The following is a 25104-nucleotide window of genomic DNA, read 5'->3' as shown; positions in this document are numbered from 1 at the left end:
TGCCAAGAGTGACATAGGCGTGCTGCTTCTGCCGGTTCAGCACATGCAGAACTCTACGTCCAGTGTTCCTGTCCTAAGTCTTCTGGAGACCGAAAGGGGTGTGTGTTGGGGTGTGGGTGTAAGTGGGAAGTTTAAGCGGGAAGTACCGTGAAGTGCCTTTCTGTGTCAATCTCGTTGAAATGGGGTTGGACTGGAGGTGACAAACGAACACAGGCCCACCGAGGGTGGGACAGCCTGCTCCCGGGGGTCTGCGCAGGGCCGCAGTCACGGGGTGGCCGTGGGGACGAGGCCAAGCTCTCCTGGCAGCAGGCTGCGGCCCACAAGATCACGGGACACGCCAAGCTGGCAGGGACCCGTCACAGGGATCATCGAGTCCAGCTCCTGCTCCTGCACAGGACCTCCCGTGGGTCACACCGTGTGACTGAGAGCGTTCACCAAGCGCTTCTTGAGATCTTCCAGGCTAGTGCGGCGATCCCCTCCCTGGCAAGCCCGCCCGGGGTAGCACACCGTCTGTCCGGGCCTTTCCCAACCTCCAGCACCTCCCGTGATTGACGGGCCTGGTCCCGCCCCGGGACGCTGCTTCCGGCGGCGGCGGCGCGCGCACGTGTGACGTCATCGGCCCCGGAAGGGCGGCGGAGGGGGAAGGGGCCGCGGGGCCCGTCCGGTCCGAGCTCCGGGTCCGACCCCGGTCCCGTGTCCCCGCTCCCGCCGAAATGACGCTCGCCGTCTTCTTCGGGTGCACCTTCATCGCCTTCGGGCCCGCCTTCGGCCTCTTCATCTTCACCATCGCCCGCGACCCGCTCCGCATCATCATCCTCATCGCCGGGTCAGTCAGCGATGGGGGCTCTGGTGCTGCCGTGGTGTGGGACCAGGGTCGGCTCCGGGAGCGGTGTGGGCGTGGCGGGGCGCTGGGCCCAGCGCCGGTACTGCTACCAGAACGGTCGTGGTGGGGGCACTGAGTCTCCTGCTGGTGCTGGTACCAGTTCGGATGTGATGGGGTGCTGGTCCCAGAGCCTCAACGCGGTTACTGTAGTCGGGACAGGGGTGCTGTGCCAATGACGGTGCTGGTACAGTATGGGTGTGACAGGGTGGTGGTGGCATCAGGGGTGTGATTGGCATGTGACTGGTACTGGCTGAGACACCATCGTGGCTGCAATAGGCACACCAGTACTTACACTGGTGGGCTCACTGGAGCCCACTGTTGTGGGCTCACTGGAGTCACCGGTACACGTCCTGGTGCTGTTGTGGGCTCACCTGAGTCACCAGTACTCATGCTGGTGCTGTTGCTTGCATGGCAGGGGCACCGGTATTGTTTCTCTTACTGTCACAACACATGGTAGACATGAGAACTTGTACAGTGGAGGGTTGATAATAGTACTGGTGTATGTGTGCACCTGGGAAACTACTACCAGTACCACTGTGGGACCAGAAGGATGTGGTACTGGGACTGGTACTGGCATGGATATGAGCCTGGTACAGGGGCTGGTACTGCTGTGGGCACAACATGGGCACTGGTGCCAGTTCTGGTGACCAGTGGGCCAAGAGTGCGGGCACAGCACAGCAGGGAGACCCATACAGGCACCACCTGCCCAGCACTGGTGGGTGAGTGGGCAAGGTTGGGGCACAACTGCCAGTGCCAGTCCCAGCACAGGAGGGACTCTGGCTCAGCACTGGTGCCAGCAAGCTCTGTCTCTTACAGGGCTTTCTTCTGGCTGGTGTCACTGCTGCTCTCGTCCCTCATCTGGTTTATCGCAGTGAAAGCCAGCGACCCCCAGGATGAGCAGCTGCAGAAGGGGCTCCTGATTTTTGGGGTGATGTTCTCTGTGCTGCTGCAGGAGGCCTTCCGCTTCCTTTACTACAAGCTCCTCAGGTAATGGCATCTCCTCCATTGTGCCAGCGATGCTGGATGGTCTTTCCAGCTGTGGTGGTGCCAGATTTCACCTGTGAGCTGCTGGAGTGGGGGGAGTGTCAAGAGTGGCAGGGAGATGCTTACCGTGAGCACATGGGTGGCACCTGTTTCAGTATGATGACCTCAGCGGTAAAGTGGGGCAGAGCAGTGTGAAGTTTGAGAAGATCTGGTGCCCTGACCAGCCCAGGTCACAGTCTCAGAGCAGCTTGGGCAGCTCCTAGCCTTCCTGATACTATTGTCTTGGAGTACAGGGGTTTTTGCTGCAAGGGGAGCATATGCTGCACCATCCTCTGGATAGACGGACACTGTGCTGGGAAGACAGGCATGAGCAGGTGCCCTTGATACTCCCTGGTCTTCCTGGAGAGCTGGGAGAATGCTGGAGAGGGAGCTGTGTCAGCAGGCTGGCACTGCTCCCTGCAGCAGGGCACTGCCAGAGGCGGGCAGACAGAGGGTAGCAGAGCTCCACGGAGCAGCCTCTGGCATAAAACCACTGCGTTTCCTTTGCCTTGCGGATCTCCAGTCCCAAGCTGTCCTCCCCGGGCTGAGGAGCTGCCTGTCATCCTCCTCAACCTGCCACACCTCTAGCTGGCACAAATTATGAAGCATCTTCTCTCCCAGCTTCTCTCCCCATAGAATTTTTTTAATTCTTGGAGCTCTTCCTGCACCTCCTCTATGGTTAGACAACATCTTTAAGTGCGGAGATTAGGTACAGCCTCCCATGGCTGCAGTGGGGCTGCTTTCCATGCGGGGGTGCTGCTTGCCTTATGCCCAATGTCCTGCTCACACCAGCCCTGCTCTGCCGGGCTGGCTGGCACCCACATTTCTCTGTGGAAAATCTTTCTATGTGGCCTCGTGATTTTCACATGCCTGGTTTGTCTGGTGGTACAGTCACACAGATGATCTCCATGGTGGGTGTTGTACAGGGAGAGGGAGGTTGCCAGGGAGGTGGCCATGGTGCAGAATGAATACTGCACCATGCCTTGGGAGGTGGCTTGGCTGTGTTGGGCTCCAGTGTACTCTCACCCCACAGGAAGGCCATCGAGGGGCTGGTGGCCCTCAGTGAGGATGGCTGCTCCCCCATTTCCATTCAGCAAATGGCATATGGTGAGTGCTGTGCAGAGCAGAGTGCCCTCACCGTGGGGCAGGGGATGAGGCTGGGCAGGGCTGAGCATGATGCTGGGTGTAAAGGGAAATTTTTCATGCCAAAGCTTGCTGGGAAGTATGTGGGGTGACCCTTGGGAGGTTCAAAACTTAACTGTGTCCCTGTCATGGCAGTGGCTGGTGTGGGCTTTGGTCTAATGAGTGGCGCCTTCTCCATGATCAATCTCCTGGCAGACGCATTAGGGCCTGGCACTGTGGGCATCCATGGGGATTCACAGCTGTATTTCCTGACCTCAGGTGAGTAACTGGCACCCTTCACTCACATCTCTGCCCCACCACAGAGGCAGCAGATGAGGCGTTGGAGTTTTCCCTCTTCTGATTTCTTGTCCATGCTGCACCCTCAACCACCTGAGCTCCTTATAGTCCCTGTCACATATCTCTGTGACAAACCCTTCTTGCTGTTGCCTCTGACCTTCCCTGCTCTTCTTTCCATGTCTCCTACACTCAAAGTCTGACCCAGCACCACCCAGTCCAGCCAAGCTGTTTCTCTACCCCCCCTTTACTGACGCATCTCCATCCCTTCCCCAAGATTGCAGGCCAGGTGGGTGATTCCCTGGTGACACCTGCTTCTCCCTGCAGCTTTTATGACCATGGTGCTGATTTTCCTTCACACCTTCTGGGGGATCCTCTTCTTTCATGGCTGTGAGCACCGGCGCTGGTGGGAGATCGCAGCAGTTGTTATCATGCATCTCACTGTTTCGGGGTTGGTGAGTAACTGGGAGCAGGGCTCTGTGCTGGGACCTGTATTCAGAGTAATGGTCCGTGTTCTGGGAGGGAATAGCCTTTGGCACTAGCAAAGGAGTGGCCCTTCACAAACTGAATACTGGGGCTGGTGCCGCCTGTCCCACTCCATTTGCTGAGGTGATGACACTGCCACACATCCTGTCTCTGTCGTCTCCTGCCTGTTCACCCTTCTCTTCTCATGTCTCTCTCTACAGTCATTTTGCAACCCCCTGTACGTGGGCAGCCTGGTGCCCTCCTACCTGCTGATGGCTGGTGCCGCTGCCTGGGCTTACCTGCTCTCAGGGGGATCTGCGCAGAACCTGCGACGCTTCCTGCTGTGTAAGTGAAGCTCCAAAAAAGGGGTGGGGGACACTTTGGGTCTCATGAGTCTCTCTCTCACCCAGCGTGGTGCTGGGATGGTGATTGTCCCGATGGCTTGAACAAGGGCATCATCCCCTTGTCTCTTAGACCAGAGGAGCAGGTGGTTTTTGAGGCCATGGTCAGGTTGTTAGCTCTCTTGGGAGAAGTAGAGTTTGGTGAAAACTCACTGTTTCTCTTCTTGGTTCCTGCAGGTTTACGGAGTGGAGCCAGCCCCCAGCCAGGATCCTGAGGCCCTGCAGGATGTTCCAGTCCCCAGCCACCCCTCCCCTCCCCTCCTATCCTGTCGGCAGGATCGGCCATCACCTTCTTTGCAATATCTTTTCTCCTGGACTGGGGGATCCCGGCCAGCCCTGGCGGGGCAGGCACTGGGGTCCAGCTGTGGCAGCCAGCCGACTGGTGTGGCTAAGACTGGCTCACTCCAACACCCTTTTCGGAGTTCCCATAAAACACCTCAGTTTTGGGGGACCCAACTTTGCTGGCCCTGCTGTGAGCTCAGCCCCAGTTAGCCTGCCTGTGACTGCTGGAGGCTTGAGCCCAAAGAAACCCATTGCTTCTCCCCCCGCTGCCACAGATGTGCTGTCCCCTGTGCTAGGGCAGGGGGCCCGCATTGCCTCCTCACTGCAGGGTGGAGGAAGGGGCTTTGCAATGTGCTGCCATGCCCTGGGTCGTGGCTGACTGCTGTAGTGCTCCTTTTTCCACCTCTCTGCCCAGTCCTGCTGCCCCAGGAGCCACAGCACTGGCAGGACTGAGCTGGAGTCCTGGTGCAGCAGGATGGTGCTGGGGGACCCATGGGTACTAATGGTATGCAGAATGGGAGGAGAGGGAAAAAGACAGTATCCAAAGGACCCAGTGGGCATGGAGGGTGGTGGAGGGCTTGGGAGGAGATGCAATGCCACAGCTGTTGCCGGCACAGATTTGGGAGGGGGTTCAAGGGACCATTCCAATGGATCATTGCCCTCTCCTGTTCTTGGGGATTTTCAGGCGGGTACCAGCCCTGGTTCTGTGCCACAGGGCTGGGAGGGAGAAACTGCCATTGGGCTGAAAAGGCAGTTTTATCCACAGTGGGCTTTTATACCAATAAAATTAAGTACCACAGACAAGCAGGACTGTGTGTGGCCAGCAGCATTGTGCTTGTAGTGAGGGTACAAGTGGTTAACAATGGCTCGTGCTGGTGTGAGTGGAGGAGGATGGTCTGGCAGTTGCAGACCCTGTTTGCCTGCAGGCCTTGCTCCTGCTCTGTCTTTGCTAGCAGTGACTGAGCTCTAATTTTACAGCTTTGGGGTGGAGGCAGCCAAGGGCTGGAGATGGGCAGGTTCCTCTCCTCTGTCAGGGCCAGTTTCTTTTGGTTTTGTCATGGTCATAAAGCTCCCTGGGACTTGGGTCCAGCTCCACAGGAGCCACCATGAAAGGTGGGAGGTAGTCACGGTTCTAGGGTTGTTCTGGCTAATCTAGCTATGATAAAGCCAGAGGTGAGCTGGGTGGAGGCTGGCCAGGAAGCAAGCAAGGGCTCTGCCACCTTCAGCTCTGCCTTTCTTCAGCCTTACCAAGCCACAGCTATGTTTTTCCAATGCTTTGCACAAATAAGAGGAGGAAGAAGTCCCAGAGTGATGGAGGGCAGGGCTGGGCTGTAGAAGCCTTGTGCTGCTTACTCTGGAGCTCTGCCCAGTGTAGAGAGGCTGATGCTGTCTTTACAGTTGGGAAGGGGTCCCTGCACACCCTTCTCCATTGTAGTTCTAGCTGCACCAAGGTGCTGTTTCCTGCCCCACAGCTTCCCACAAAGGCAGCAGAGACTGTTGGTACCATGAAAGGTTTTTGCCTTTTTTTTAATAGTTTTTACCCGTTTTTATAACAAAAATATCTATTATGGTCAAATGCTGCCCCCCAGACAAACAGTCCATGTGAACAGCCCATGCAGCCAAGGTGTGCTGGAGCACTGGTCTTCCTTGACCTCCAGGGGGAGTGAGGGGAGGTGGGGTGGCAGGCTGAGCCAGTGAGGCTGGGACTGCCATAGTGGTGTGGAGTTTATGCTGTGTTCTCGGTGCTGGCTGCTGTGTAGATGACCTTGGATTTGGTTGGCGAGTCCAGCCTGGTGAGGAGAGAAAGAGGGAGGGACTGTTAGACCAGGCAGGGGGTCTTGTTGCCTGAAACCACCATTAAACCCATTCTTATGCCCTGGACCCATCCTGCCCACAGGCACTGCCCTCCTGTGTCTCCCCATTGCTCACCGTGCATTCTGGCTGCGGTGCTTATAGATGTACAGCAGGAAGGCCAGTGCTGTGACAGCAAAGAGCACCCCGAAGAGCACGGCCAACACATCTCCTGCAGGCCAAGCACAGGCATGTTACTCTTGGGGTGGTTCCTTGGGACTACTAGCTGAGTAAAAGGGGGCAAGGAACAGGCTGGTAGCCCAGGGGCAGAGGGGATACAAAGGGCCAGCCTTGGCTGAGCACACTTACCTGCATGAAATGAGCTGGAGTGTCCTTCTGAAAAGGAGATGAACACCAGAGGATGAGAACCAGCGGTGTGAATGCTAGAACAGCCCTACAAACCCACTGTGGCAACTCGCCCCCTAACTCAGTACATGGCTTGCATAGGACCCCAATTCGCAGACAGGTACAACCCCTGCTCACCTTCCCCTGCTTTGTGCCAGCTGCTCACCTACCTGCTGTTGCTGAATCATCACTACCTGTAAAGAAAGACGACACAGTCAAGGGGGTTGCCTTTGAAGTATTTGGGGAGGGAAGTCTCAAGCCTGCAGGCCTTTGGGCTTCTGAAGTAGGGCTGCCTACAAGACCCCCCATCACCCATGAGGAGGGGAGAGCTGCCTACCACATCCCCAGCAGCTCACAGCATATTGCTGCAGGAAGCCTGGCCCTGACATGCTGCCAGAAGCATGTGAAAAGGGGAGAAAAAAGGATGCCTGAACCACAGACCACACCTGACCCTTGCTGAGCCCAGCCAGAGACTCCCCCTACTGTTGTTGCCACAGCCTACGAAGCAGGCAGGGTGCTGAGCGCTGCAGCACCACATGACTGCACCAGACCCCACAGTAGACCCCAGAGAGGCATCTGGGATGAGCCCAGCAGGCAGCAGCCATGGAGACAGTTGCCTGCAGTGAGATGTTCAGCAGCTCCCAGGGAGGAGGCAGGCACACATTACAGGTAGGGCACCTGTCATGGGGATGGCTTGGTGGCCCTACATGCTGGGAGGGAGCTGTGCTGGGCAAATGTTTGCCCAGCACAAAAGCGTGGCTTATAAAGAGCTGCATTATCATTTGTACATTGATCAGGTATGGTGCACAAAGTGGCACTATCTATGGGCTCTATCCAGCTACTTGACTGCTGCAGGAAAGCTGCCACCTTCACCCCACAGCTGGGGACACAAGTGGCTATCCCGAGCTGAGGGTGACTGGCAAAAAGATCAACAAGCATAGGCACAGAAAGTGCAGCTGCAAGCAAGACAAGATGTGACATCACAGCACTCCATCTCAGTGCTCAGCAGCCCCAGGGCTCAAGCAGGCAGTTAGCACTGAATGGGGAGGAACTCCCAACAATCCTGTGCATGCTAGGCAGGGGACCAGTAACCTCATCCAAGAGTACTGGAATACTCTCCTGTCCCGTAAACTTCTGGAACAAGACCTTTGTGGCTTTGTTTCAGGGGGGATTTTTGTATAGAAATAGCAAGTAATGGAAGAAAAAAAAAAAAAAAGTAGACCTGGGCAAACCTCCCTTGCCCCAGATCTAGGAGGCTTTGGAACAGATTCCGTAAGAAAGTAGTAAAAGAAAGGCTTGGAGGTAAATGGAAAATATGATAAAGTATCTAATAGGTTTACCAAAGATAGAGCATGCCAGCCTAACCCGATATGCTTCTTTGATAAGTGATATTCTAGACAAAGAAAATGTGGTAGATTTTATCTCTCCCAGCTTCAGTGAAGCATTTGATGCAGTGCCACATGGGAAACTGCTAGCCAGGCTGAAGACCACAGTGATTAGAAGCCTAGAGCCATTAGCAAGCAGACTAGGGGTGGAACGGTGAGGGAAGTACCTTGCACCATATTGTGTGGTTATCGAGGCATTGCCCTGAGGCCTGGGACCAGCCCTGTGCTGTTCCTATTAGTCACCTTCACAAAAGGTGTAGGAAATGCCATCAGAACAGAAAACGAGCATGATGTTGAACAGAAAACCCTTAGTGACCTCAGGGAACAGCAATGGGCAAAAATTCAGTGATGCAGAGCAATAGTCACACCTGAGGATTAATAGTGATTTCTACTCATGCCTGGAAATCATCAATGCAAGAAAGGCCTTCAAGGAGAAATAGAGGGTGGACATTCAGGGATCCTTCAGGCAGGGGAGTGTGTGCCTGGCCAGGATGGCTGTGAGGCCCCAGTGGCAGAGCACAGCCTTCAGGAGGGGTCTCCAGTACTGCCTGTCCTGCAGGATTTGGAGGAGGGGTGTTTGCTGAGAGTTTGTACCTCTGGCAACTCCTCCTGAATTTGTCTATTGCATTTGGGATTGAAGTAGCTAGCTGGAGTGCTGGGACCTGCCTGTTTGCTCTTGACCATGCATCCTCTAGTCCTACTACTGTTATGTCTGCAAGATGAAGGATAAAATAAGTTTCTTGAAACCAATCTTCTCTAGGCAGGGTGAAAGTGCAGAAACGGGACAGAGCAAGACCCTAAGACCAGTGCTGCCATATGTCACTTGCTGGGCAGGCCTAACCCATGCAGATGCTGTGTTTCTGTAAGATACACAAAGCACTGACTCCTTCTGCTGGACCCATCACTGCCAGCCTGCTGCTGGAGCAGCCTATGCACACTCACACACTCCTTACCAGGAGAGTGCTTCACTGAAGGAGCAGTCTGGAAACTCGCCAGCACCCGTCGCCCATGCAGGTTCTGCACTGGCCGGTAGTTGTTCTGCAAAAGCTTGTCATCGGGGCTTCTCAGGGTTGAAACCAGCATTGACATCTGGAAGGAGAGCAATGTGAACAGAAATAACACCCATCCCACCTTTGGAAGCAGATGAACTGCAGAGCACTGGCACAGGGCACCTGCACCAGCTTACAGGAGAGGCTGGGAAAGACCCAATGCAGAGCTCATTGCCCTGACAGACCTGGTGATGAGAGAGCAACATGGTCTGGTTGAAGATTGTCCATTTGACTGTCTGGTAGCAGGGAGGGGTAGTCAGAGAGCCATTATAGTGGAAGTAAAATTTCAGATTGGCAGGCAGCAGACCTGCAATGTTGAATCCAGGCACCAAGGTTTCTTGTCCTGGGAGAGGAAACATAATATGAGTGAGACTGGTACAAACCCCTTGGAGGACAACAGCATGAAGATCGTGGGCAGTCTGGCACTGCGTGTATCACTGCAAGCCACTGTAGAAAGAGCATTTGGTTTGCTTTAGAGGCAGGGAAAAGCAGGTGGGCTGCCTGCTGCAGTCTTGCTCTGTCAAGCAGCTGGTTTCTCTGCTGGGCTGCAGCCCCTGAGACAAAGCACAAGGTGGGACAGGGCCTTACCTACTTCTTGGATTTCGAGTAGATGCTCAAGTATTTCATGGTAGTATTGGTTCTCCCCATGCCCAACCTGCAACACAGAGACCCCATAGTAATGTCAAGGCCAGCGTCCAAAGGGAGACAAGGTGGTGATAGCAGTGCCAGCAGGGAGGTACTGCTCCTTGAGAGAGGCACCCTATCCCAGTCACCTGTTCATTCTTATCAGGGTTGATCTGCCCTTTCTCTCCCCTTCTTCCAAAGGACATTTGCACCTCTGCCAGTCCCTAAAACTGTGTCCAGGTCTGCCCACCCCTGTTCCATCCTCCCCTTACTAGGTCCATGGAACTCACCTCCAGAAAGGCTGCCAGTACAGCCAGGCCATCTGGGTGAACCATTGCCTCTGTAAAGCTGTCATACTTGGTATTGTAGTGGACCACATGGATCTGGAAGGGAAAAATACAACCCCAGTGCTGGATAGACTCCACTGGGAGATGCTCACTCCCACAGAGCTACAGCCTGCTGATGTGGGGGCTGTGAGAGACGTGCAGGTGTGATGACTACCACTGCAGGGGAGAGAAAATGCTGGTGGGACCAAGAAAATCTGCTGCTGCAAAGCAGCCAGCATGAAGCTCTGCCTGCAGGAACAGTAAACCAGCACTCTGGTGAGTGCTGGGTAATAGGGACTAATTTGTCCTGGGTAATAGGGACTAATACTGCAGAGCCAGGCTCAGTTTGAGGACAGCAGCTAGAGGAGGAGGGATGAAACCAGATGGGAGCTGGCAGAGCAAGAGGACAGTGTGTACAGAGTAAACAGTCCCTGTAGCTCCCAAAGCAGGCTCACAGCCTCTAGGGAAGCTGGCTTCTACAGCCTGGGGACTGCCACAGCTCCTGCTCCATCAGCCCAGGACCAGGCTTCAGCATGAGTCTGGCTCACCACTGAAGTGTGGCCTGCTACACTGAGCCCTCCTGCTGCAGAGCTGCCCAGGTTCCTGGCCAGGAGTTACAGCCCACATTCAGTGACAACCAGAGCCATGGATGAGAAGCATGACAGCATTCCAATGCCTTCCCTGCCCAGCACCATGAGGACTCCTTACCTCGGCAGCAAAGCGTCGACCATTGACTGTGTGCTCCGAGCCGGGTCCCGACGGGGAGCCCCAGTGCAGGTGCAGCTGTGCAGCTCGGTACTGCTGTGCATAGCCACCAGTGAGGGCCAGGGACTCGGGCAGATCAAGAACAACTGCAGAGGCAGAAGGAAGAGCTCAGTAATGCAGCATAAAGCCCAGTCCATTCCACAGGTATGCAAAGGAGGTATTTCAAGGGAAACAGTCACCCTGGCCTTCTAGAAACTGGTCATAAAAGAAAACCTTGTTTTCCATCTCTCATGAGGCTGTGGGCAAGCCTGCCAATGTGTCAGGATTCAAATTCTGACTTAAGGTTGTAGGATACTACAGTAAATACGTCAGCTTCAAAAATAACTGCTATGAAAATGCTGGAAAGTGAAGAGCCCCTCTGCAAAGACTCCCAGGGCCAGCTCCAAGGCAAATGTTATCCAACAATTTATTCAGTAAGTGAGAATAATATAAAGAGACCATGAACAAAATTCATAGAGAAAGATATTGGCAGAGCAGTGAGTATCTGTGAGAGCAGGGCAGGTGGACAGAGAGTGGCAACTCTTGGTGAGCTGGGACCTTTCAAATAAAGCAGCCTGCAAGTGCATAACAGCACTGGAGCTAGCTATTTTGAAAGTACTTAGAGCTAAAATTTTTGTCCCTTTGCGTACTGTAAATTCATACTTTGTTTTTTCTTTATTTTAATGTGGTTTATCCAGCTATTTTGGACTTACGCAACAATGTGACAATCCTAAAACCTAGTTACCTGGACACGTGGCAAAAATATCAGGGGCATCCCTGGACTCTGAGAAAGACTGTCATATTATTTTAAGCAACTTTTCCTGATTTTTAATGTAAGGTCTTTTCCTTTTTCCTTTTTAGATGGGGTGTCCCTTAGAAACATCACTGATGGGGCACAGATTTGGAGTTATCCAGGTAACAGGGCAATGATGAGTCATTTGCCATCGCAAGTTCCTTGCCATTGGGTTCAGAGATAGAAAACTCAAATACAGGAAGTGAGAAACTGTTCCCTCCCTATGAATTTATCTACTTTTACACTTCTTTTGTATAGGTAAACCATTGTTTTCCTTCTGTCTCCTAACAACCTGAGTCATTTTCAGGCCCTCAAAAAGCTTATATAGCATATGTACGTTGTTACCAAAATGAGTAACTGTACAAATACCTTACTAGGCTTGCAACTTTTTATTTATTTATGGCTTTTCATAAAGCAGATCAGTGGTTGCCAAAATAAAAAAAAAGGCATCTTAAAAGCATGTAAGAAAGTACTTCCCCCCTCCCCAGTGAAAATGCTCTCACTGCTTTTCTAAACACCAAGCAACACCAGATGCCAGGGTGTCTAAAATAGCAACTACTGAGCTCAACTGGTTTAACTCTGCAGGCACATTAGGGCAGGAGGCCACAATATAGAGCTCTGTGCATGCAGCATGAAGCTGATCTGACCATACACAGCAAGCCTGACCTGTCAAGTTTGCTGTATACACAGGTCAGCTCCATCTTGTTGGCTACCCGGGCAAGGAGGTGCGTTATCACACCGTCAGCAAGTTCTTAAGTCCCTTTCTCCATAACCTTTTCTTAGCTTGGGGACTGGCAGACACCAGTGTGTACAAAACATTCTGCCTCCTCCAAGAAAAAGCTGGTAGCAAACAGGTCCAACCATCCTCAGATGTGGAAAGATGTGGTTTTCCTCCATATCTGGAATACTGAGGCTAATACTAAAATAACGTGAATAAGTTGTGTCCAGAACTTTGCAAAAATCATTCTAGTATTGGAGAAGGGGAAAAAAAACCCCACCTATAAAAATTGTTTAGGATCTTGAAATAGAATCCTTAAATACAGACAAAATAAGGTTGTTGATGTTGAGCCCTAAAAGACAGGTGTAGGTAGTTTAAAGTCTAAATCACATCCAGAGACTGATGAGCTCTTTGAAGTGAAATGTAGGGAAGGAACCAGTGGCTGAAAACCTGAGTCAGAAATATTAAAAATAAAAAAAGCAGAGTTTACAAATTTCTGGCGCCAACTCACAAAGGCTCTGGACACCTTGGGGCTTCTCACTTCATGCAGGAAAGCAAATGGACCTGTAAATTTCTACAATCTGTTGCTTCCCTTATGGCCTAGAAAGTAACAGGACTGCAGCCTGAATTACAATCTCCTTCCAAGAGCCAGGGGGAAGGGCATGAGAGAAGCCCAGTCTTGCTGGGAGAGTCTGAGCATCCTCTCCTTGTGCTACAGTCCCTGCAGTGTGCCCCCACCTGTGTGTCCATTGTTTTTCAGCTTGAGCTGCATGTTGGCGGGCAAGCTGTAGCCAGAGAGCTGGATTGGCCGCAGGTCAGGGCTGAAGATGGCCTGAGTTGTGTCAACATTTATGGGTGACTGCTTGGTGCCCCCGCAGTCCAAGTAGTCCTTATTCCAGTGCTTCAGATCTGGTGCAAGAAGGAAGGGAGGAACTGTCAGTGAGATCTCCAGGGTGAGGTGACCTCCAGAAAGAAGGTTTGGGGGTATTGGGGAAGGGGACTGGCACTGGCCAAGGAAGTAGCCATGCACATAAGTTTAGCTTCCATGAAGTTAGCTTGGGAGCAGCTAACATGTGACTGAATGCAGCTGTATCAGGAAAGGTCTCAGAGCATGGTGAGCTGCCAGGAAAATCTATTTTTGGGGTGTTTAGGAAGAGTGCAAGAAGATCATTTACGAGTGGACTTGGCAAGTCGAGGAGCTGCTGCCCTGCAACTCATCACACACTTGCTGCCTTGTACAGCCTGGCCTCTGGCAGGTATCACCCCAGTGCTGCTTGAGCAAGGTACCACAGAGCTCCTGGGCTCTGTGGCAAAGGGCCAGCTGACATGGCTGGGATGGCTGCTGAAATGGCCTCCTCTCCCTAGTACTACAGCTGATATAAGCACAGCTTTTGCCTCAGAAACCTCCCTTTGCACTGCAGAGGACTGCTTCTACCATGTAATGGGCCAGTGCAAATCTAGGCTTGTCCACAGGCCAGCCCATCATAGGACCCCTGTAAATATGGAGATGGGCATCAGCAGCTGAGCCAAACCCCAGAGTGATGGTGCAGTAAGTAGTCAGGGGTGTATCTGTCACAGCGCTGTGGTGATGCCCATCATGGGTGCTGTGGAGAAGCCCCCCAGGCCTTGATGGGAGGGCAGGGCCAGGCAGAGTGGGGAGGGAAGGTGACAGAGGGCAGAGGTGAGTACAAGCTAATCCCTGGTCTGGTCAAAGTCCCAGCATGGACTGCAAGTCCAGCCTGGGGAGAGCAGTCTTTTTCCCCACTTGGCACAGGGTCAGGGAAGCTCTCATTCAGGGAGGAACCCTTCCCTGAGGGGCATCCCCCCACACCCAAGGGGCTGGGAAAACCCTCATTGGAGAAGCTGCTTCCTGGGGAAATCAGGGCAACCCCTGGCTCTTCAGCCCATCCATGCCCGAGTACTAGCACTGTGTCAGGGTCAGGCAGGAGACATGGGTGAGTCTTGGAGTGTGCACAGAAGACCTGTAATAATTAACCACATCTGGCTCAGTTCCAGGATCTGCTGGGTAGTAGGAAAAAAAGCAGAAGTAACTGCAGGGTATTTACCTTCATAGCTCCAGTGGCTGTGGCCTTGAAAAAAAAAGAAAAGAAAGAACCACATGAATGGAAGGGAAAGGTTGTCAGCAAACATACCTCTGCAAGGCAGCAAGTCTCTGGGCTCCCACTGCCTTCCATCCCCCTCCCTGCTTTTGTTTTCCCACTTCTCTCTCTGTCCCAGCAAAGGGCATGTTCCCAGTGTGTACTGCCTCCTCAGATCATGGCCAGGTCTCCTGCAGTTGTCAGTCAGAGGGAAAACTCCAGGGCTAACATCTTGTCATCATCCTTAAAAAGGAAAAATCAGAGATACTTTCTTCCATTACTGAGCAGCTGTACCAGCAGCTGTTCTAGGGCAGCCAAAACCTCCCACTGCTGCAAGACAAGGCACTTCACAAGTGCAGCTCTCACACTCCATGAGGACTCTGGGCAGCAAGATGCACTGCACCATGCAGCCACCCTCTCCCACCTAGGAAAGCTGCCTTGGGACTTCCAGCAGAGGAAGAAAATGAGCACCTTCTCTTTATGTCCACCAACACCCCTGCAGTGGAGATGGACTTTCACAGGAAAATATGCCAGGCCAAATGCTCAGGTCCCGTTACCAGTTCTAATTCATATGACCACCCAAATGCTCACAGAGAGCTTTATAAGGTCCTAGCATGCAAAACCCTTTCCTTAGGAAAAACAGGAGGGAGGATGGGGGATTCCATGCTAGGACCCCTCCATTTCTTATGTCACCCATGGGTCCCGCTGTGACCACAGCAGGGCAAGATGTGACCTGAGCTTTCCACAGCCAGTGATGTGCCCACTGTGCAGATCTACAGGGGATAAAGCCCTCCTGGGAAGGTCCTGAGAGTACACAGTACTCAAAAGTCTGGCCCTCGCACTGTCACTCTCCAGAGTTGGCAGCAATACCTGGATTCCTGGCACATCACTAGAGGTGGCCTTAGAAGCACATCAGAACCTCTTCTCAGATACCTCTGACCAAACACCTTGGCTATCACCAGCAGCCCTTCTAAACAACCCCTTTAATACAGTCCTCTAACAGCCCTTTAATGCAGCCCTTCTAAACAACCATCTCCAGGCAAAGGGATGTGGAGCTCAAATTTGCCCCAAGCACAGAAACATGGCCCAAAAGGATTATGTGCCTGCTCTGACTGGCACAACAGGTAATTCATGGGCTCCTCCTCTGATTTGTCCTTACCAGCAAGCTTGTCACTGCAAACAAGCTGTTGGCACTTCCCAGCCTGTGAGTGCAGGAGCAGAGAGTGCCAGGATGGGACAGGGTTGAGGCGAATGGGGGCATTCACACAGCAGCAGTGACATGGAGGAACATTTAAGAAATACAGTTGAGCTCCAATATAATCTCTCTCCCATGGTGGGGTCTGCCAGCCTTGCCAGGATGCAGGAGGGTCTTAACAGGAGCTGCTCTGGCCTCCATCCCTGCCACTGACAAGAGCTATTGACACGCACTTGCTATTAATAGGAGTGGATTCCAGCTCATGGGTGAGAAAGGAAGAGGCAAACTTTCCCAGGCCCAGATGTCCCATGCAAGTCTCTAAGCCCAGCAGGATCCAGGCGTGGGCACTGCTGGAGGTCTTGGTGCATCTGCTGCTCAGCAGAGTGAATGACCACAGCCAAACTGGGCTGGGAAGGGCTGGAGGGTGATTAGGGGCACTATGTGCTGCAAAGATGGGAACAGATCTCAAGGCTTCCTCCTCCGTGACTGGTGGCTCGCCTCTGTCGCATTTCTGATGCTCAGGAATCTCTTGGGTATTCCCAGAGGCATAGGAAGAAGGAGTAGCAAGCAGAGGACTTGGCAAACTTCAATTGCACACACCAGGACGTGAACCACAGGACAGACTGCAGTGCCCTCTCCATGTCTGCTTGTGTGGCTCTGCCCAGGGATGCACCCAGCTGTGCTGCAGCAAGCCGAGATTCATTTATCCTGCTCACCTGGATACCTGCTACCCAGACACTGACTTAGCACAAAATCCAGAGAACATGGACCCTCATCTGGAAACACTGTGTATCTTCTCCCACACTGCTCCCACTCTCCTACCCTTCCTGGCATTATCTGCATAAAGAAAAACTCACACTGGGGTAGTCCTGGCACAGATAAGGGACAGCACCCCAGGTTTGGCACATGCTGCCTTGGTTTAATGGACATGCCTCAGCTGGCACAGCCTGCCCCGACACCCCACTTTTTGCTCACCTCCAGGTACTCTGCCTGGACAGAAAGCAGCCCAAACATTGTATCACAGATTGAGCAATAACCCCATGCTGACACCTGCCCTGCTGTGTCAGCACTGTGCCAATTACCTCAGGTTCCTACCTCTCCCAGCACACGCCTATTCCCAGAGCCGAGGGGGCTCTGGAACATCTTCACAGCTTCCTGCCAGCTCAGCGAGGCAGCTTTGGACACCCCAAAGGCTGTAGCTGCACCCAGGAGCCAGATCAATCCACCCCAACACAACAGACTTCCTCAGGGATGTCTTGACACCAAAACTGAAGGGATCCACGAGCTCTTATCCACACACTGAAGCCTCCTTGAGTGTGTTTTCCCATCCCGTGGATCTGGGTGCAGTGATGGCACAGCCAGGTCACCCCCTCGGGCAGGCATCTCTCAAGAGCAGCCATGCAAGATCGGGGGCACCCTTGGCACATGCACCGAGCGCTGCAGGAGAGCGCCCAGCTGGGACGCTGGGTCAGGCTCTCAGCATCAGCCCCTGCTTCGGCAGGGCTCGGAGGAGCCCTGCAGTAACTACTCGGATCCCTTCCACCTGGGGGCATTTGCAATCTCTCATCCCTTCACCGTGAACATTAACCCACTGCCCTGCCCAAGTGTCGATTTGCATAATTCAGTCTGCCTCCCACACTTGAGCACGTCTTCTCCTTCGAAAAAGCTTTGTGATGCCAGGTCTCCTTTCTGCTGAACTGCTGCCGCTCACCACAAAATACGTGGCTGCACCACGGCAGCGGGTGCTGCAGCTCTTTGCATGCCCTGCCTTTCCTCTGAGCACCCACTGTCCCGGAAGGGACTGCAAACCGCTCCCAGAAACGTGGAGGGGAGCAGCCCTAGTGATGCGATGCGCACACCGAGAGATAATGTGCAACATCATGTGCAAAGAGGGTTCCCTGCAGGGGTTCCAACAGGAGAACACAGTAGGGTGCTGGCAGGAGCTGCCTGCCCTTGCAGGCAAAAACGCCTCCGTTCTCAGCGGCGCAGAGCCCCCCGGCTCACCTGAGTACTGCCTGCCACCCGCCTTTCCCCAGCAGCCCGCGATCCTGCCAAGTTTCCCACGAGTTTCTCCCCTTCACACCCTCCCTTTGTGCTTTTTCCTGCTGTTCCTCGCTCCCACTCAGCCCTCCCATTCTGGGATACAGGCTTTGCTGCAAGTGCCAGCTCCCTTCCCTCCTTGACATCTAACACCATGCAACAACACTTTCCTGCCGAGTTCAGGCAGACGCTGCCATTACCAGCGTGCTGCTCCGCATGTCCTGCAGTCCGGGAGGAAGGGTAGGAGCAACTTTTGGCAGCGTGAGGAGCCAGCTCAACCACTGGCTGCTGTGAATCCCACATAGGAAAGGCACTGATGCTGCAAGCTGTGTTCTGGCGACCTCACCAAAGGCACACAAGGATGGACTATGCACCCAAAGGACTCAGGATCATTTACACAGACCAAGGGGCAACCTTCAGCAGAGCCAAACAATAAGGAAGGAGACCAGGCGCTTTGCCCTATGGATCTAAAACTCCCATCCTGACTTTTTCATATTTTAGGGTCTATGCAGTCTGAAGCTGCTACATGGCAGCTGACAACACTAAAATCCATGTACTGTTCACTGTGTGGATGCTGCCTGACAGCAGAACAGTCACTTGTGCTATCTGCTTGCCTTGAACTCTAGAAGTTTGATGGCTTGTGTGTGGCAGGCAGGACACCAGGCTCACTTCTAGTTCTTCCATCCTGCTCTCTTATCAGCGTGGCACATGGTGGCCTGTGCTCAGCCACAGGGAGTGTTGGCATCCTGACAGAGCCTCCTTTTCTCACTGGGATACAATTCTGAGCCACACCTGGCTCAAAGCCCCGTGGGATGAGTTCAAGTCACAGATGCCAGAGCAGGACCACATTGCTGTGCCCTGTCTGTGGATATATCCCAGTCTATGATGGAATCAATGGAGCTCATGGCCCAGAGGAGAGGGTAAGTGGGGTGTTATTTCTCCTGGTCAGTAGGCCAGGAGGTACCAGAACATGCAGAGATGCACAGAGTGCAGGTCCCAAAGTAAGGACCAGTCATAGCAGTCAGGTCCCAGCCCACAAAACACATCAAACCACAGTGCCTCTTGAAAGCAGTAACCTGATTGTGGTACCTGGACTGTGCCACTATGCTCACACTGCCCAAAGTGAGCTCTCCAGTCTGTGGCAAACATGGCACAGGCACAGGGTCTGGGCAGGGGAGGATCCATAACCTGAGCCTCTTTCTGCCAAGCTCCACAGGAAATGTCTCTATGGGAGGGCTGTGCCATCCCAGCCCTACCTCCTCCCTGGTTTCTCCATCCAGACACACCCCCATGCAGCAGCACTTTCAGCCCAGGACACCACCCCATGTGCTGCCCACGGGGGCATTGGTCCCTCCCAAGCCTGGCTGCATTAAAGCCCCTTTGTGTTTATAAACTCTGACCCACTACAACCCTTTGGGATCAGCCTTTAATCTGCCATTGGTAGCACAGGTCCCTGCAGGGATTGTTCTTTGTTCTCCTGGGGGAGGACTGCTTGGGCTATGGAGCCCAAGACTGTGCCAGCTCCCCCCGAGCGGGGCAAGGGTTTGGGTGGAGGAAGGCATAGGGCAGGCTTTACTCCAGGGCATGTTCCTGTTCCTTCTGAAGCCGACTGCCCCAGCAAGTGCTAGGGAAAACAGGAAACAATCAGAATGCTGCAGAGAAAGGGCCATCCCAACAAAAGGGATAAAAATGGGGAAATCCCAGAGGACAGATCAGTGCTTGGAGCTGCGGAGAGAGATGAATAAGGAGTATTAAGCAAGGAAAATAGAGTCCCTTGGGGGCAAAGGACGCTGGGGAATGAGCAAGAAGAGTACACTGAGAGCAAGACACATCTGAATAGGAGGGAGAGGAAAGAGGGAAAGGGAGACACTGCTTCCCAAAGACACACTTAGCGTGGGACTCGGGTCTCTGAGCAAGCCAGAGTTTTCTCAGGGAGCAACCCCATGGCAAATCCCCAAGCATGTGCTGAGTGTCGTGGGCTGGGGAGTCACCAGCCCTACCTCATGCACAAGCCTCGAGGAAGAGGGAACCAGCTCACCACCCAGCAGAGGTGCTGAGACACGCAACTCCTGGCATCTGGCAGGAGCCTTGCAGGGTTCCAGCCATGACCTGCTTCTCACGGGATTCCATCCAGGCCTTCAGCCTCTACCACTGGTATAGAATGGGCTAACTTGCCTGTTCCCTATTGACCTCTTGGCCACCTCCTTTCCCCTTCTCCATCCCAGTCCTCCCACCCACTCACCCACCCCAAACCTCCCGTGGTGTCCAGCCTCTTGGCCAGCACAGCACACTGGTATGCTGAATGCTCAACACCCTTCCACCCTGTGGACTGGGTTACTTAATCTCTGTGGCAAGAACCATCTGCATCCCCATCCCTGTCCAGTGCTTGGCCCAGCAAGAGCAGCTCTGGTAAGAAAAGTGATTCATTGCAATAAAAAAGCAGCTCCTGGCACAAAACAATTCCCGGCCCTTACCACAGGGCAGCTGTCCTGGCACAGGTCAGGACAACTCCTTACCAGAGGCAAAATCAAGGACATGTTATGAGGCTGAACCCGGGAAACAAACCTGCAGGCAAAGTGGGGACAAGGAGCATGACCAGGGAGAACAATATCCCAGTGCAACACTCAGCCCCAGAGGAACAAACCCACAGCACTCCCCCAAAATCCCTGTAGGACGCTGGCAGTGGTGTAGGCTCCAATCAGAAAAGCACCAAGACCAAAAACCCAGGACTTCTCCCCTGAACCTGTAACTCTGAAAGCCCCCACATCACCAGCAAGGCATCTCATGGGGAGGAGGAGGGGCACACAACTTTGCAGCCCTGCGTTCTGTCACGTCCCCTGTCCCCCATCATCAGCCGTGAGGCAGCCCCCCTCCAACTCTGCAGCAGGGCCAGACCCCGTTCTTGGTGGGCCGCGGGGGGACTACGTGGATGCAGGGCAGCCTAGTCGACATTCTACAGGATAAAGGGGATGGGCCACCGTCCACCATGCCGGGGTGCAGGGTTGGAATCTCCGGGCGGTCCCCGGGAGTAAGCAGGGACTGCTTGATGCACTGCTTTGTGCACAGCCGTTGCACCCCCATCTCAGGAATCTCTGAGCCCTTCAGTAGGATGCAAGAGGGACTTGGCGAAAAAGGCTGCGGACAAAGCGAGGGCCGAGCCCCTGGGCAGGGGTCGGGCCAGTCAAGACGCACGGGAGTTGGCGGGAGCAGGGACAAAGGCAGGGACGTGCTGGGGGGTGCAGCGCCTGCAGCTGGGCGATGCTGGGGGGACACATCTCCACGGGAGCGCCTCATTCCGGGGCACACCTGGAGCCCTAACACGGGTGCAGCAGGAAGTACAACAGCCCCCCCCCACCCCTAAACCAAGCAAGGGGAGAACTCCCTGGCACTGGGGACACCACTCCACAAAGCATCAGAAATCCCAAATCCAGCACCCCTTGCACTGGGTCGCTCCATTCATCAAGGACCCCCAACCCAGCAAGGGAGGTAACCCCACACATTAGGGTACCCCATATGTCAGAGACCCCAGACTCAGTACTGGGGTGCTGCACACATCAGGGTGCTCAGGCACTGGCGACCCCAAACTAAGCTCCTAGACGCCTCAAGCACGAGGACCCCAAAGGCAGCGGCGGGGTGCCCCACGCCTCGTGGGGCCCCGCGCACCGAGGGACCCCCTCTCACCTTTCCCTTGGGAATGCGGGGGCTCCTCGCCGCCGTGTTCCTGGTCGCTCTCGCTGTCGGAGCCGGCACGGCCCAGGGCGGGCAGAAGCAGGAGCGGGAGTAGAAGCGAGACCCGCAGCGCGGCGCGGTTCATCTCCGGCAAGTGCGCGGGTGCGGGACGGCGGCTCCGTGCCTGCTCGCCCGCCCGGCCGCACGTAAGTGAGAGCGGGCGGGGAGGAGGCGCCGGCTCTGACTCACGCCTCCGTTACCTTTTATAGGGTCTGGAGCCAAAGTCTGCCGCCGCACGGTCCGGGTAGGTGAGCCGCCCCAAGGGGGACTCGAAGCCGGACTCCCCCCGGGGGTGCCCCTATCCCACCCCAGTCCCCCGCCGGGACACACGGTGGAGCCGGGGGCGGGGGAGCTCAGTCGGCTCCTCGGTCCCTTCAGCTGTGGATGTCCCCTCTCCACAGTGATGGTTCAAGGACCCCTGAAGGGTACGGGTCCTTCTTCCCCAGCAGTGTGTGAAAGACACCTCAACCAGTGGGTGTCCCTTCTCCTCAGTGATGAGTGAAGGAACTCTCAGTAGTCAGTGTCCCCTCTCCTCAATATTGCAGTTGGGATCACTCAGAAGTGGGTATCCCCTCCCCTCTCCTCAGTGATGAGTTTGGGATCAGTCAGTCATGGGTCTCCACTCTCCTCAGCATTGGATATCTGCTCTCCTCAGCAATGAGGTTGGTCAGGGACCAACCCAGGGACCCTTGGCCTGACTGTCTCCTCTCCTCAGTGGTTGGTCAAGGACGCCCCCATCATTGATGTCCTCTCTCCTCAGAGTTGGGTGAAGAACCCTTCAATAGTGGCTGTCCCCTCTCCTCATTAATATAACACATTACAAGAGACCAGAGAATCATGGTGATGTCAGCTCACCTACTTGCCGAGAAAAAAGTAAGCATCAGGGATTATCCAGAAAAAAACAAAATCCAAACCAAAACAAAAAAATCCAACCCATTCTGCTGTTGAATAATTTGTAGGTGAAACCTCCTCTATTTTTTTCCCTTTGCTTTTGTTTCTCCCATCACAAAAGAGTCAGGAACAGAAACAACATGCATGGGGCCCCAGGGCTGTTTGGGGGCAAGATTGACTTTTGTATAAAGAAGGAGCAAAGCAGGCATGGCTGCCCAACCTAGTGGAGTGAACACTGTGTCCATAGGGTACTGGCTTGTATCACACTAGAGAGCAGGGAATCTGCATATACTCTCTCAGGATAGTGGAGTTGCAGCACAGTCAACGAAAATCATCCAGCAGGGAGTTTGAGTCCAACCAGCAAATTATTTTTTTTCATATGGTGCAAAAGAGAATGGGAAAATCCTTTCCCTCAACATATAATCTGTGAACAAACAAAAAGATACTGGACAAGTTAGTGGGATATTGCGCCTTTCTCTGCAGCACTGCCAGAGTCCAAGCTCTGTGCCATGCCCCATAGGCTCCACACCTCTGCTAAAACAGTTTGCTCAGCTCTTTCCCAGCCCAAATCACTGGTCAACCCAATGTCTTCCTTTATGAATGTGCTCAGCATAGCCGTGTGAATATATCCATATCCACAGGTTTGCCATTGCTACAAGAAGGCTCAAGATCCATCAAGTGGTACAGAAGATCTGGCTGGGGCTGGATTTTGTGCTGAGCAGAAGGAACCTGTGCCAAAAAGTCGGCAGCTAGGGACACAAGCTGCTGGGCATTGGCTACCTGGCATCATGGGCTTCTGCCATGGACTGTGTCAGTGATGGTACCTCTCTTTAGGCCTTGACAGAGAACTGTGCCTCTAGGGGTGACCTGCAGGTAGGATCAATGCAATTATCCTGATCCACCTTCTTCCTTCCAACACCAGATAAACTGAACCATCGGATAAGAAGACATTAATTTGTCAAGGCTCAAGAAAACAGGGCTGTGAGGGGAAAACAAGCCATAAGCCATCATTCCAATGCTCTCTCCTGCTCATGATCCTGTGGTTTATCTAAATGGTCTTTATCCTGAAGGAAGAGCAAGAAGGCAGATTTATACAGCAGAGGAATGACAGACTCAGTCTACCCTTTTTCAGGACAAGCCCCATGAAGTTTCCCACCTCACACCTGAGTCTATTAACTCTGCTTGTTTCTCCAGGTAGGTTACCTTGCTTTTTCTCTACTGCCCTGACTTTCTTAAGTTTCGTTGTTCTCGCTCTCTAATGCTCTTTGAGGATGAACATATCAAGTCATGGCTGCTGTAACTGCACGTGTCTTCTTTCACCTATGATCTCTTACACTTTGCCAACTCTTTTGAAGAGATGACACTTGGCAGCTGTGGACACTTAGAATGAAAGGTGACTCCATCATCAGGGCACTTGGTCTGGATGGTACCTCCTGGGAATGCTGGAGTTTGAAGATCACAGCCACATTCCATGAGCTTTGCAGGGCACACAAAGAAGAGCACAAGGGGCTTGTTGTCCTGTATAAGGTTCACACCAGTGCTATATCCTCACCAAAAGCTGTTCCCTGGGATTCCCTGCCAGAACTATGTCAGGGGAGATCTGATCAGAGGGATTCAGCCCCCCCCCCCCCCCAAACAGCCCAGCACTATGCCCCCCTTTGCTGTGAGCTATCTGGAAATATGCAGTACCAAATTTTTGCTCACCTCAGCATGGATCTAGCCTGAGCCACAAAGCCCTGGTATACCAGAGAGCTTCTCCAATCCTATGCAGCACAAGATGCACCAGGCTGAGATAGAGTGGGTGTACTTCTGGAAACACTGGCTGGTCTTGTTTTTGCTCCAGTGCTGTAGGGAGGGATGACCTCTAAATGCTTGTAAAAGGGTTTATTCTCAGGAAAAGGATGTCATTCCCAGGAAAATTAACTCATGTTAAGGAAAAGCTTGGATGTCTAGAAGAATTTTGGCACTCTGGGCCTGATTCAAAATTGTACCAGTGATCCTTTCCCACGGAATATACTAGTGAATTCCTGAGCTTATTGAGGGCTTTTTGTCTGTTACTTTTAATGTAGAAAACAGCAGATGGTGTTTTATCAGTGCCGCTGTTGTGCCTATTCACAATTTAGAGTTAAGTTCCCTGGATGATTTCCAAACAAAACCAGCTTGATCTATGTCACTCGCTGAAGTGAATCCCAGGTACCAGCACCTGCAGTTTGTATTTTATTACTGAGATTTGGGCAGGATTGCCTAAACAGCAGTCTTTCCTTTGAGGTGATATCAGTCTGCTTTGCAATTGCAAAAGCTGCAGGAAGTGTCTCCCCACAGGTATTTTTACTTTCATCCCCACATCTGTACATTCGTTGCCCTGGTGCCATCAGCTGCCCAAGCCCTACACCAACACAGTACTTGTCTCCAGCAAATAAGCAACTTCCAGTGCCTGAGGGTAGGATGACAAGGGAAATTTTGAGGCAAGAGCGTTAATAAGCTAGTTGCTTTCCATTGGATTTCCAGGGTAATAGTCCCTAGTTTCAGAGTAACCCCAGCACCTGTGCTGTGGGGTTCTAGACCCAGTCTAGATCCTGGTCTGCTCTTCTCTGTGGCTGAACTGCAGGAAACAGGTAGCCAGGGGAACAAACTGGCCTGGGAGCTCCTGGACTTATGCCAGCCTGAGGTATGTGAGCTGCTTTAAAGCTATGAATTTTAGCAGCTGTAGTGGGGGTGGGTATAGAAAACACATTTTAGTGTCTCTGTACACAATTACAATGTATAATATTTACATGCTCATTGTTGCCTATTGGCTAAAAACAAATAGTGGGAAGCAGAATTTTATTTTAAGAAGCTTGCTTCC

The 25104-nt window shown here is 53.2% G+C and overlaps 2 protein-coding genes across 3 annotated transcripts; one reads left to right on the top strand and one right to left on the bottom strand.

Annotated features, from left to right (window-relative positions):
• The first annotated feature begins 645 nt into the window (after positions 1 to 645).
• Positions 646 to 5252, top strand: APH1A (aph-1 homolog A, gamma-secretase subunit). 2 transcript variants are annotated; one of them, XM_062513124.1, is made up of 7 exons: positions 646 to 826; positions 1700 to 1870; positions 2940 to 3013; positions 3185 to 3307; positions 3650 to 3777; positions 4009 to 4132; positions 4366 to 5252. In XM_062513124.1, the coding sequence occupies exons 1-7, from the start codon at positions 714 to 716 to the stop codon at positions 4401 to 4403; spliced, it is 771 nt and encodes a 256-aa protein (XP_062369108.1). In that variant the 5' UTR covers positions 646 to 713; the 3' UTR covers positions 4404 to 5252. The 2 variants fall into 2 exon arrangements, with proteins under 2 accessions (XP_062369108.1, XP_062369109.1); XM_062513125.1 differs by lacking the exons at positions 1700 to 1870; positions 4366 to 5252 and having other exon boundaries at positions 4009 to 4140.
• Positions 5253 to 6196: 944 nt separating this feature from the next.
• On the bottom strand, positions 6197 to 21490 carry CA9 (carbonic anhydrase 9). Its single transcript, XM_062513835.1, has 12 exons — positions 21321 to 21490; positions 14372 to 14395; positions 13044 to 13214; positions 10759 to 10901; positions 10015 to 10107; positions 9689 to 9755; positions 9286 to 9443; positions 9005 to 9140; positions 6837 to 6860; positions 6631 to 6657; positions 6400 to 6493; positions 6197 to 6260 (listed from the first exon to the last, which is right to left on the bottom strand). Exons 1-12 carry the CDS (start codon positions 21451 to 21453, stop codon positions 6197 to 6199), a joined length of 1134 nt encoding a protein of 377 aa, XP_062369819.1. The 5' UTR covers positions 21454 to 21490.
• Between the last annotated feature and the right edge of the window lie 3614 nt (positions 21491 to 25104).

Source organism: Cinclus cinclus, chromosome Z (assembly GCF_963662255.1).
Source record: "Cinclus cinclus chromosome Z, bCinCin1.1, whole genome shotgun sequence".
In the NCBI taxonomy this organism is placed as follows: domain Eukaryota; kingdom Metazoa; phylum Chordata; class Aves; order Passeriformes; family Cinclidae; genus Cinclus; species Cinclus cinclus.
Note: the sequence above shows the minus strand (reverse complement) of the source record. Positions and strands in the feature narration are given on the sequence as shown.

Excerpts from the sequence above, each read along its gene's own strand:
- CA9 (XM_062513835.1), bottom strand. The coding sequence starts at position 21,453 with ATGAACCGCGCCGCGCTGCGGGTCTCGCTTCTACTCCCGCTCCTGCTT. Across the intron at positions 10,902-13,043 it reads GAAAAACAATGGACACACAG|TTGTTCTTGATCTGCCCGAG; the intron begins GTGGGGGCACAC and ends CTGCCTCTGCAG. Across the intron at positions 9,141-9,285 it reads TGTTGCTCTCTCATCACCAG|ATGTCAATGCTGGTTTCAAC; the intron begins GTCTGTCAGGGC and ends CTCTCCTTCCAG.
- APH1A (XM_062513124.1), top strand. The coding sequence starts at position 714 with ATGACGCTCGCCGTCTTCTTCGGGTGCACCTTCATCGCCTTCGGGCCC. Across the intron at positions 3,778-4,008 it reads ATCTCACTGTTTCGGGGTTG|TCATTTTGCAACCCCCTGTA; the intron begins GTGAGTAACTGG and ends CTCTCTCTACAG. Across the intron at positions 4,133-4,365 it reads CCTGCGACGCTTCCTGCTGT|GTTTACGGAGTGGAGCCAGC; the intron begins GTAAGTGAAGCT and ends TGGTTCCTGCAG.